The sequence below is a fragment of the Hibiscus syriacus genome, unplaced genomic scaffold (assembly GCF_006381635.1).
Source record: "Hibiscus syriacus cultivar Baekdansim isolate YM2019G1 unplaced genomic scaffold, ASM638163v2 tig00111213_pilon, whole genome shotgun sequence".
Lineage (NCBI taxonomy): Eukaryota > Viridiplantae > Streptophyta > Magnoliopsida > Malvales > Malvaceae > Hibiscus > Hibiscus syriacus.
In genome coordinates this window covers 5,028,819-5,042,371 of record NW_024063022.1, presented here as the reverse complement: position 1 = coordinate 5,042,371, position 13,553 = coordinate 5,028,819, and the positions used below count along the sequence as shown (strand labels likewise).

The following is a 13,553-nucleotide window of genomic DNA, read 5'->3' as shown; positions in this document are numbered from 1 at the left end:
CGGATCAGGTTGGATAGATAATATATAATTTTTAGATCAAATCAAATTCGGATAGATGATACCTATTATTACATCAAGTCAGGTTAACAAAAAACCCGACCCGTTACCATCCCTAACCACACAATATCTCAAGGCGTGTGTTTCTTCTAATTTTTAGTATATGATTTATTAATCAATTAATTTAATTCAATTTTGATTTGCTTTATTCGTAATAACAAAATTTAAATATTTAATTTTACTTAAAAATTTACTAATTCATCTTGATAGACCAATAAATTATCATTCCTTCCACTTTTAGTATTGCTGCCAAACCAGAATATATTTCAGTTGTCGTTTGGTTAGTGAAATTACTTGTAATTAATGATTTGATCCCAAGTAAATGGATTGTTTGAACAAGAGAGAGGAATAGGGATAAGATTAGAAGATTATGGGTGTTGGCGTTTGGGGTATGGAAAGTTGTGGTCATTGGATTGGATTTACAGAAAAAAAAAAGTGTTCAAATAATAGAATGTATGCCAAAAGAATTTAGGGTGTTGCTGCCAGATCCACTTACACTGTGTAAAACTATAGTTTCACATTTTTTAGTATCGTTGGATCGAACGAAATCAAAAGACTGGGATTAAGAAGAAAAAAATATTATGAGTTTAATGTTTGAGTTGAGTTGCTCATTTACAAATATAGACAATACATGAATGCTTGACAGTGAAATTGAATCCGTAATAGACAGCACACATTTTTACAAAAACAAATTTTGGGTTTCCTTTTGCTTTTGCTTTCCTCACAACCAACAAATCTTATTGCAATTTAAAGATCAACAAAAAACTTCAGATACAGAACCACCACCACACATTCAAGCAATGATCTGCGATACGGGCTACATACCTGAAAAACAGTCTCACTAGTCGATTCGCGAAAGCAGCGGGATCAAGACTATCGTTTAGGTTCGCTTAAATTCTTGCCTTCGAAGAATTCTCCCAACATTCGTTCGAGGTCCTCTGCTGTGTACTTCACGTACTTCTGAGGATTCTTCCCATTCTCAACTATAGGCCTGCAGGAAATCAAGAACTCGGAAATAAGAACATGTTCAAATTGAGGACGGTACGGATTTCTCGAAAGCAAAGTAAAAGCATCTACTTTTAATTATCATAAATAAAACTTATGTCAATATGGGGAAATTAGCTTCATTTTGAATACATATATGATGTTGATCAGAAGATATATGGGTTGAGGAATGGTCAGCTTTTTGTTAAAAGTCAAAGGATTATAACTTATTTGACACAGTAAAACAAACGGACTTAAGAAAGTTAAGGGGATCTTTAGTATTTTTGTCTTGAAATCAATAATAGGTTTATAAGTAAAGCGAGAAAAAAAAAACCCGTACCCGAAGCGTTTCAGGAATGATCTATAGGCAGGCAACAACACTTCCGCAACTGCAAGCCTCAGGGACTCTCTCAATTCCGTGTCAGGCACCGTCCATTGAGATTGTCTTTGATGAAGCTCCTCAAATTGCATATTGAAAATCTTGAACCTGATCCAAATAGCTTGCGCATCAAGATCAGAGGTACCAAAAAAAATAAAATAGATGGATTCCGATATAAAATTTTCAAGGAATTAAATGAAAACCCAAATAGAGTCAACAGGCCGGTTTCAATTGACCTGTCTTTAACCAATGCTCTGGAAACTCCACTGCTATTGCCTCCATCACCTACTGCACTACCACCTCCGGATGAGGTCATTCCTTGTATAGACAGGCACTGAAGGATCTACAGTAGAAAAGACATTGAGAAAAAAAGATAGTTAATTTTTCGAAGATCAGAAAATGACTCATCTGAAAGCATTGTACAACTGCAATCCAAATGTATTCAAGGCAGTAAGCATGTTAGAAATGGAGAAAATCATCCCTTTGGAGCTATTACCAAATGTTGTAGTCCAAGACTAATGTACCCATGCAAATTTATCAAATTGACCAACTTTTCCAAATGTATACAACAGTTCAAAACTAGTAGCTTATCATCAAAGTCTATTGCCTAAATGAGTGATTTATTTTTTGAATATCGTAGTAAAAACCAACAAAGAAAAAAACAATGCCAGATTTGTCTTGTTCTGCCTTGTGTCAATTAGGTCATCAGAAAATACCTTTTGCCAAGCATTCCTTTTGTATTGGTTTGCATGCTGCTGCACAATCCTCCTGTGTCTTTGGACCCAATCATCCCCCAACAGGTCTTTGGCTTCGGACCTAAACAAGAAATTAGAAAGTATGAACACATGCAAGACGAAACAACCTTTACAGGAGAATTCAGATTTATGACATACCTGCGCACAGATCTCACCATATAATGAATATTATTCATGAGAAATAAGTGAGTCAAAGAAGGATCTTTATACTGCTTGGATTTTCCATCCAAATTTGTTTGAAGAGCCTGCATTATTCTCATTGTTACAGAAGCCAACTGAGATCCCGTTTCATCACCAGTTTCAAATTCCTGGAAGAGTTGCTTCAATGTTGATTGGTAGCTGCAGGAATTTAACACATGATTGTCAGTTCAACAGCATGAATATATCAATAGCCGAAGGAATCATGCAGCAGAAATAAATAAATATCCTTCAGCTAGAGTTTCTTAAAATTGGACAGGTAAATTGGCTTCAAGATCACGACAAGGCAAAATAGCATATGATCATATAATGATTTGCTTATGAAAACTGTAGGACGGTCAATCCTGCTGACATATGCCAAATCCCTCTATTTGTTAAAATGAAACTAAGTATAAATGAGTCCTAAAGATCACGGGTCATATATGATAAACTGCAAAAGAAACATGCAATTAGCATGCATTACCATGACCGAAATAGAGAGCAACAAACTCAAAATTATAGAAAGCAGAACTTACTCGAATAAAAATTTTACATAATTAATCACATAGCTGGTTAAAGGATGGACAGTTCCATCCAAAACAGAAGTTTTTGTTGCATCTTTTTCAACTGCTTCTTCAAAATCACCAAAGGTATCCTGAGCTGTCTGGGCAAGTCGCTTTGTTAAGCCCAATGCAGATTCTCTAATCTCAGTACATGCTTTACCTCTGAAAATGGTTTCAATCTGCAAAAGAAACCATCTCTTAAGTTAATGGAAAGTACCTAGCACCATTTGAGTATGCCCCATTTTATTTTACAGCAGGGAAGCGATTGCTACACATTAAACTTGATTATCCTTTTGCCGCTAGATTGTCAACCAAGGTGGAAGACTATGTCAAATAGAATATATCATAGATTTTGAGGATATTACCTAGTATTGTTGCAAATCTTAAATGCCCAATCCATGAAATTATGAAGGGATCATAACAGATTCATGAAAAAAAATACTTTAAAACCTTAATATCTATTTTCAAAAGTCAAAAGTACGACTAGAAAAGTATGCATTTGGTACATCATGTTGATAAATTCTAACACCAGTAATATGAAAAATTCGATAGAATCACGTCAATTTGGACATCAGTTTCAGTTTAATTAACATTAACCAGAAGTAACAGTCTTCATATAATGAAATAATTGGTAAATACAAATATAAGCGATAAATTGATCAACAAAATATGAGATCTTACAGTGAAAACCATTTGTTGTAATTTTTATTAAGAAAAATGTGTACCAAGAGCAATAAAAGATAAATAAAGAAAAAAATGAAACAAAGTGCAGCCCTTCGTTTTGATTTTAGAACTATTCTATTCAGAGGAATAGTATAGGGTGCATGTTTGGCCAAGACGATATAAAATATTATAAGTTGTTCCATCTGACCCGCATATTAAAAGTAATTTAGCCAACATGGAAACCTAGAAAATTCCAGATCTGCCTAATTAAGTGGAAATACATCAAATGGTCATATCTATTTTATCCATTGCTAAGGCCCATTCTCTTAATGCAATGATCTCATGAGTTTTGTAATATTAAGCATACCTCAGAGTGAAGCTCTCTCATTATCTCATACATGTCTAGAAGTACAAATAACTTTTCTGGCGATCTCTTGCTTCTCGCAATCGCCTCACCAAAACTGAGTAGAACAGAAACACTACTTGCAGTAACTTCAGCAAAACATTGATCACTAAGAGAATCAAAGCCTTCAAACATTTGATCACAAACTTTTCGTTCTCCAGCAAATAGTAGTTTGACCTGTTGAAACATGAAAATTTTATAAAGTGCGTGTTGATTGAAATTTCTCCATATCCCAGAATGTTACTATGTTACTTACAGCAATACGCATAAAGTGAATCCAATTTCCAATCTTTGCTTCCAGAACCTCCCACTGCATCTTCTGGACATCATCTTTGCTAAGTTTTTCAACGCCCAATTTCTGGAGACTTTCTTCCAGGACCAAAGAACGAGTTTCTCTGAGAAAGAACAACAATGTAAAATCAGTTCCAGCAACATAATAATGAAAATTCATACTGTTCTAGATATGAAGCTAACAGTATATATGTCTATTGTGGGAACACTTCAAAACAATCAAAATGAACAGTGTATACATACATCTCACATGGACGTAAAAGATACAGATTGGTTTGGAAGGAGCCTAGGGAGTCATTTTTCTAGAACTTCATCTGAGTTAGCGCCCTAATGTTGCCAACATGTGCTAGCCACTTCTATTTAATTAGAACCCCATAAAACATTTACCAATGAAATGACAACCATATCACAATATAATTGTTCAAAAAATTATTATAATGGCTTTAAGTCAAAACAATCAAACAAGTAAAAGAATGTAAGCTTAAAAATCTATAAGAAAGCTGAAAATCTTACTTATAGATCCTGAGTAACTGCTGTTGGTGACCAGCTCGAACTATCTGCTTGGCCAGATCATGCAGCAATGGCATAACTCGAGGAGGTATAAGAGTGGGAGGGGTATACACAGCAGTTTCTAAGTCAATATTGTGATGCTCAGAATGGCTATGGGATGTAGCCTTGGCGCCAGCCTCTCCTTGATTTCCAGGTGACCCTGATGATGGACGTAGCGCATTTGGAAGGCCATCAAACAGACGATCAGGCTCAATAGGTTTGCTGAAATTCAATTAAAAGGAAAAAGAAACAAATGGAAGGAATAAAACATTAAGTAAACTAAAAAAACTAGATCCTTAAAATATGAAATATCATATCCTAAAGTTTAGTGAGAAAACACCCCAAGTGTAGTGTAGGTTATTGTTAAACTCCCTGAAAAGAGTAAACTCTCAATTTTAAAAGAATAAACTTGATTATTTCCCATTTAGTGCTTGAATTTATTAGTAGGCTAAAATAGAGGGAAACCAGCACCAAATTATGAGGTACCTGGCAGCATTAGCATTAGCGATTCACAATTTAGCAATTAGACCATTTGGATTTCAATCTTATAGTTGCTAAACATATTTTCAATCAGATGAACAGTTTTTTTTTTTCACTATGTACATTCTTAAAAATGAAACCTGCTGGAAATGATGCTCAAAAGATACATACATGCCCACACTAGCACAGATACAGATGCAAGAAACATTGAGAAAACAAACTCAAAACCATCAATGCAAATGCTTAGTATATTAATAACGGAAAAAATATATATAGTCAGGAAGATATATTTTAGTTGTAGGAAAGGAAGATCAAATATGCAGTGGTACCCCCCAAGGCTTGGATTATAGGCACAACTGTAAAAGATCTGATCTGATGGCAGAAAATTTCAATACAAGCCAAGAAGTCACCATCTCATCATGGGTCCTAGATCTTTTACAAGACAAGAATTCACTAAAATGTACAACTCATAAGATAAAAAAAAGGTCAGAAATACAAACCTGTAAGAATTTAATCGCTGCTTAAACTCGTCCTCTAGCTTCGAAATAGCTTTAGCAAGTAAAGTGTTAGACTGATTAAGCACTCCGTCGTTATTCCTAAAGTTTTTGTTGCTGCTAAAAAACTGAATGTTGCTCCTTAGCTGATCAATTGCTCCCAGATAACCTTCAAGATCTTCATGCGGCCCCTTAAGTATTTTAGCCTCCGCCTACCAAAATTCAAACGATCAATAACAAAAATAGCAAGTCTTCCATAATTCAAGGATTAGGTTTGAATCGACATAAACAAACACCAACCTAAATCAACAGATCTAGAACTGTTTCTTGTTCTTTTCAGTGAGACAAATGCTAATAAAGCGCTAACCTGACGAGAGAGATCGAATTGCGCCAAAATGACTTCGGCGGACTTCAAAGACTTGTCTATATTCTCATGAGCTTTCCTTATAGCATGAGTTCTAATCTACAAAACCGAACAAAAAAGAGCAAAGAAAAACATGAGGGAAAGGAATTGACTCATCTGATTTTGTTTCGAGGTGAGATCTAGAGAAAGCGGAAGGTGGACCTGAGTAGGTCGCATGGCGGTTTCGAGGGCGGAGAGGCGACTGTCGAAGGAGCCGAGAATGGTGACGACGTTGTCCGTGATTGTTTGGCTCTTGAGAAGAGCTTCCCTCATCATTGCTGCTCTCTCGCTTAAAGAATCCGTACCTGCAACTGCTATTCCCATGTTTGTCCTTTGCTTTTAGTTTTTCTGAGAGAGTGTTTTATACTCTGGAATTTGATGGGGAAAATAGGTTGACAATTCTTCCGTTGCGCCTTGTCGTTGTCGATCTGTCCGGGTCGGGTCAACGGTCCAAAAATATGGATCAAGTAAGCTATTGTCAAAGTCAATAAAAACAAAATTTATCGAACGATTTTATTGATTTAAGAGAATATTATTTTTTATGAGATTTTGAGTTTAATCAACAACAACAATAACAACAAAACCCAATTCTCATATGTATGGGGTAAGGGGAGGTAGGGTAGTAGGCTGCTCCCAACGCCAGGTTGAGAGTAGCTTCCGTGGAAGACCTCCGGCAGTCAGAAAATTAAAAATATAGATAAAATGTAGTGCATATATAAATAAATACATAACTAAACAATATTCATATGCAGTCATTAAAATCATATGTGCGTCTGTAACGGGAATTAATCCCTGTATAATAATCCCTGCGAAAGAATCTCTGCATATAGACAGAAACATAAGACCCGGCTAAATTTAAAAGAGGAAACATGAAGAGAATGATACACAGAAGTTTTGAGTTTAATCAGTTACGTATATAAAATGTGTGATATATCTAGGAATGACAATGGATTATTTTTGGTCAATTTGATCTGACCCGAAAATTATATATCATTTGTTTGAACTCGACTTGACTTGAAAATTATATGTGATCCACCCGATTCGACCTACCCGAAAATTATATATCCTCCATCCAAATTGATCTAAATTTTAAGAATATAAATACGACCCAATATAAAATAAAAAACAATTAAAAACATAATAGGTATTATAGTAATTAATCATAAATTTATTTTTAAAAATTACACAATTATCCTTGATTCGGGTAGAAGTTTTTTCATCCTACTCCTGAACTTGATCTGACTCCAATTTTTTAAAATATAATTCTATCACATCAGATCTGATCAAAATCGATCAATTTCAAATTAAATTGACATTCCTAAATATATTATTAATAAAAAAAATTCTAAACAAGTAAACATATATTATTTTTATAATTATTTTATATTATTAAAAAAATATCCAAAATCAACATGAAATAGAAATAAATAGAAAATTTTGTTTCAAAAATAGTGAAATGTTATTCTTTTAACTATTAAAGCAATTTAAATTGTGCAAGTTAAACTCAACCCCTAATAAATAGTTGATAAGAATTTATGCATATGATCTAAAATCATATCCTATCACTAAAAAATGTATGAACAAAAGATTAAATTTAAAATTAATTTAATAAAAAATATAAATAAGCAAAAATATAATTTCTCAAATTCAAAATTTTTAAATAAAAAAAGTCAATAAAATCATTCAATATGTTATATTCAAGTTTATTTGAATCACCTAATAATTAATTTTAAAAAAATAAAATTAATTTGTTTTATAAAATCTGGTCGGAACCTAAATATTTGAATTTTTTTTTCTTAAATTCCTAGTAAAAACCAAATCACAAAGTATGCGAACCCTAGCTAAAACCCTCAGAAGAGCTGCAGTTGTTGCTTGTCTTTCCTCTTCATCTTTTCTCCATTAACAATATTAGTGGTAACAGATCACTGCCTGTCCCTTTTCTATTCGCCAAACGGCTGCCATGGCCATGGATAGCGGCGCCGGCGAGCAGTCACACAAGGTTCACCATACTTAAGTTTCATATAAATTTTGAGATCAGGTCCATATCGCCGGTGTTGGCGACTTCAGCTTAGCTGGTGTTACAGGGCTATCTGATCCTTGCCCTTTACCATCAGCTGCAAAAAAGAAGGGACTGCGTGACAAAGAAAAACTTTTTTATGCCCCCATGTTTGGGCTTGGGGATCTCTTGTATGATAAAGATGCAGTCTACATAAACATTAATGACCACTTTGTTCAGTACTCTAAAGTAGATGAAATGAGGGGAGCAACACATAAAGGTTCTTGATCTCTTTCATGTTCAATTTTCTCTCTGTTGTTGATGGTATCTTATAATATCTCACTGGTTTCTTTCTGTTGTCAGGAAATAAATGGGATGTTGGTGAGGCCTTGGTGAAATCACTTCAGAATATAAAGAACCCAATTGATGAGAAATTGGAAAAGAGTAAAATTTCCCTTTTTAGTCAGAATCCTAATTACTTGTTGGAAGCTGAAGGTCGCAAAACGAATTCTGATGAAGCACCAAAGCTAATTCGTGATATAGAGCCTTTGGAGCAATACCAGTCTGATGGAGAAGAAGATGATAGTGAGTTTGATGAATAAAGTGGCGATAGTGATCTGGATGATTCAAAGTCATCACTCTTCAGACCAAGATGAAGGTGTTCAAGAAGATGCAATGCAGAAAAGTGGAGGTAGGGATTTTGATGAAGGAAATGCTGATGCATCAGAGCGATTGGGTCGAGTCTTGGAACAGGTTGAGTTTCATAGTGGTAGAAAAAGGAGAAAAGCAATGTTTGGAGATGACGTTGACGATAATAATCTTAAGGTATTTAAAGGCGATTCTTTTTGCTTGTTTTTAAAGAACTCTAGTTTCTTACCGTTAGGTAGGTGGAAGAGTCTTGAAAGCACATCCTTTCCCTCTCTCGGTCTCTCCAACGTGTTATTAAGGTGGTTGGTGGGAAAACCTTATTTTCTTAAATTAACTTTACTGCAGGGAACAGATGATGAGAATGAAGGTGACCAATCTGATGATGACGGCAGGAGCAATGAAGGTACCGAGTCATGTTCGGGTTCAGAGTTTTCAGACAGGGACAACGAGGATCTTGTATCCGATGGTACTGTTCATAGTTATGTATATTGATTGTACACGTTTATGCTTCTCCATCACCGGTAGACATTATACTATAAGCTACACTTGTAGGAATAATGTTCCTATATAAAGCACTATAATGTGTTTTGACTGTACAACAGCATAGCTTTCCAAGGGTTGGCCTATACACCCAGGGCCATGTTCATTATCTCAGCCTGCTTGGGCCAGACTTGGGTTTAAATTTATGTCTTAACCTTGCTGAGCCTGAAATTGTTTCTGGTAAATAACAAACTTGCTTAGTTTTGATTAAAAAATTTAAAAATATTAATAAAAATTGTTTTACCGACTCACACTTAGTTTCTAAAATGTCAGATTGATAGGGCCCAGTCCATGGACATCTCTAGACAGTCTCTCTGTATTTAATTTCTGATGTGGTCAATCACTATGTTATATATTTTCTTCCATGCTCTTGTTTTACTTCTAAATGCAATTTTCATAATGTCGTAGAAGATGGCATGGGGAACATATCAAAGTGGAGAGCATCATTGGTGGAAGGGCATCTAAGAAACAGAATATAAATCTAATGCAGCTTGTATATGGGAAATCTGCCTCGATATCAAATGCTTCTGTTCATTCTAATATTTTTTACTACTGTAGAATTTGAAAGAAGGATTAGATGGAGGGAATATCAACAACGAGGACTGTTCCAAATCCACTAATTTTTCTGACCTTAAGTACTGGAAAGAGGAAGATGTATATGAGAGTGTTCGCGATCGTTTCACCACTGGTGATTGGTCTAAGGGTGCCCTCAGAGATCAAATGCCAGAAGCTAGAACTGAAGAAGAAGATGATATGGTTGGTGACTTTGAAGATTTAGAAACTGGTGAGAAATATGTAAGTCATAAGGAATATGATTCTAGTAATGGTGGAATCCAAAAGGAAGATGATGCCATTGTGGAGCGGAGGTCTACGTGCGAAATTTGATGCTCGATATCCTTTTGTTAGTTAAATTACTTTGAGTGTTGTGCTTTATATTTTATTTTCTGCCTGCTGGGATCATCTATTCCTGTTTATGCTGGTAAAATGGCAGGGGGGTGAATGTGGTATTTCTCCTGCTATTGCTGTCTGTATTTTCTCATCCACACTCAAGATTGTTGTTTCTACTTGCATTTCTCTGGAATGTTTCGTTTTTATTCTTTTCAATGAACATTTCAGTTTTGATTTCTGTTTGCATGGGATGTATCGATGAAAACTGTGTTGCTTTTGTAACCTTAACTTTTATTACTTATGATGGATCTGAAGCATCTGAAGAGGAAACTGATAAAAATGCGGTAAAGTTTCACCGCAGTCAAGAAAATGACAGTGGTTATCATGACAAGGTAGACTTTGCATTTCTTTTGATCAGAAAAAAAAAATCTAATATTAGGTTTAAGCCATAAATCTTTCTTGATTCTTCCAGTTGAAGGAAGAGATTGAACTCCAGAAACAAATTAATATAGCAGAACTTGAGGATCTTGATGAGACTACCAGATTAGAAATTGAGGGATTCCGCACTGGGATGTATCTAAGATTGGAGCTTCATGGTGTTCCTTTTGAGATGCTAGAGTATTTTGATCCTTGCCATCCCGTTTTGGTTGTAGGAATTGGTCTTGGTGAGGAAAATGTTGGATATATGCAGGTTAGAACATGCTTAAGATTAGTAATATTGTACTATTACACTGCTGAATAATAGTCTGCTTTCCTGTCCTCATGGGAGGAAAATGTTGAGCTTTATTTGTTTGTAACTCCCTTTTTATTTTCCATGTATTAGATTCATGTCTTTCACTTGTTTATACTGGGTTTATATATGAACGGGAGTTCTAACATTTAAGTGGTGATAACCCTTATTGGTTTTCTCTTGAGCTTGTGGCGGTCCTATGTTCAGTCATACTGGTAGTAGAGTTTAGAATTAAACATCATTCAATAAGAAAAACATAGATTTAAGGTAAAAGATTGTGTGAAATCATATTATTTGACAAGATTTACCTGTACATTTAGTTGATAAATTCATGGTTGTAACTTACATAAAAAACAATCTGGCAGCATTATCTACACTGCATTCTTATTAGCTGTCTGTTGTAATTCTGATGGTTTTTGTATTCTATCTTGTTGTAGAACATACTAAGAGGTTTTCTTTTCTTCCAGACAAGGCTGAAACGACACAGATGGCACAAGAAAGTGCTGAAGACTAGAGATCCAATAATTGTTTCAATTGGATGGAGGTGTTACCAGACCACCCCTGTTTATGCCATTGAGGGCCAAAATGTAAGACACCGCATGCTCAAGTATACTCCAGAACATATGCATTGCCTTGCAATGTTTTGGGGCCCTCTTGCCCCACCCAAGACTGGAGTGCTGGCTGTTCAGAATCTATCCAACAATCAGGTCTCTTTGCTCAATTTTATGTAGTTTTCATGTTAGGATCCTTTTAAAATATGGAACAAATGAGGATGGTGATGAATGATAGTACAATCAAAGTATCTGGTAACTGGGAGGTCTTGTTACTATACCATCTGAGGCAATTTAGTCCCACTACAGAAAAACTAGCCAATTGAACTTGAGCAAAAAGATAAATATGTAACTGGGTTGATAGGAATTTTTAAAAATTGCTGATGTGTCGGTCAAATGGTGACCAGAATAAAGATCACAATCATGTTTGCATCTGACCAACACATCAGCAATTTCCAACAGCTCAAGTTAGTTCTGTAATTTACTTTTCTGCACAAGTACTAAAATTATGAGGATCAAGTTAGCTAGATTTTTAGAGGGACCAGAATAAAGATCACAATCATGTTTGCATCTTACCATTTGAACCAATCTCGTTGGTAATATATATATATATATATATATATATATTGTAATACATAAACTTTGTTAGGAGACAAAATTTTATTATAAAGAGTAAATTCAATATTTTAATAAATAATGTTTGAAAAATGAATAATTGGATGAAAACAATTAAAGCTAAATTTGCACATAAGGAGGAAGAAGACAGAAAACTACATTTGGAAATGTTGGGATAGTTACCAGGTCATTTAGTATTTTAGAATTAATCTTAACCGAAATTATGTACTTTTAAGAATTTAATAAAAATAATAAAAATATAAGTTGGTTTAGTGGTTAAATTTGAATTTTTGTTTTATAAGGTTTAGACTTCAAATCTCCCTAAACATAACATTTTTAATTTTTTTTCTTAAGTAAAACAACGTCATTTTAAGTTTTTTAGACATCAAAACAGTCATTAAAACGAAATCATTTTGATGCGATAACTACATAATCGTTCATTACAAATTTGATGGCGAAATGACATAATTAAAGCGGAAATTAAACTTCAGTATTATAGTTGATAAAATTAAAAGTTTAATAGTATAAACGAATCAGTAGTCAAAGTTCAATGGTACCTAAAGTAATTTTTCCTGAGAAAAATATAATAAAAGGGCATTATTATTTCTCACTCTTTTTAAGAATTAAGGAAAGTCAATCTATGCATGCACATAAAAAAGGCCAACGCCATTGTTTCTCAAACTCCAAAGCCTTTGCATGTTCCCCACTTGACCTGCTGAGACCAATCACATTACACCAATACCCTATTTTATTATTTTTATCAAACTTTTATTCATGTGACCATCTTCCAGTTCATTGATTCGAGTATCAACATTTAAAATTTTATTATTAAATGATCGAAAATCTTAAAAACATATATTATCACTTATAATCATCCTAGATTAATAAAAACAATTATTACAACATAAACATAATCGGTAACTCCATCCGAGATATATATATATTAGTTTGTATTTAAGATAATAGACAAATTTGTACCTTTAGAATTGTCTTTTCGTTGTGTCTACTTAGATTCACTGTTATACTTGCCAAAACATAAAGTTCAAACTATTTTTTTGACAAAATAAAGTTTAAACTATTAATAAGTCCTTTCAAAATAAATTTTAATTATGTCAAAATATGTTTGATAGAGAAATATTAAAATTAAACTCTTACAAGGAGGGTTTTCCCTACCTCCTTTTATCCTTGCGCCACTCTCCTTTTCCTACTTTTGTTATTTTTAATGGTCTCCGTCGACGTCAGCTTTAGTGTCACCGGTGCTTCTTATTTGTGGTTTATTTTTTATATTATACAATTATTTTTTTTATATATAGTTTTCAATAAATTTGTCTTTGTGACACATTTCCTGTTTTTTTTTTAAGTTTTCGGTCGTTTGACCTTTCTTTTT

At 34.1% G+C, this 13,553-nt stretch overlaps 1 protein-coding gene and 1 pseudogene across 1 annotated transcript; one reads left to right on the top strand and one right to left on the bottom strand.

The window, feature by feature from the left end:
* Nucleotides 1-700: 700 nt before the first annotated feature.
* Nucleotides 701-6,523, bottom strand: LOC120156097 (exocyst complex component EXO70A1-like). The gene is made up of 12 exons (XM_039167514.1): nucleotides 6,361-6,523; nucleotides 6,163-6,258; nucleotides 5,802-6,007; nucleotides 4,786-5,043; nucleotides 4,238-4,376; nucleotides 3,946-4,158; nucleotides 2,889-3,094; nucleotides 2,314-2,514; nucleotides 2,137-2,236; nucleotides 1,657-1,763; nucleotides 1,382-1,528; nucleotides 701-1,048 (listed from the first exon to the last, which is right to left on the bottom strand). Exons 1-12 carry the CDS (start codon nucleotides 6,520-6,522, stop codon nucleotides 931-933), a joined length of 1,953 nt encoding a protein of 650 aa, XP_039023445.1. The 5' UTR covers nucleotide 6,523; the 3' UTR covers nucleotides 701-930.
* A 133-nt stretch (nucleotides 6,524-6,656) lies between these two features.
* Nucleotides 6,657-12,075, top strand: LOC120156239 (annotated as a pseudogene).
* Nucleotides 12,076-13,553: the final 1,478 nt, after the last annotated feature.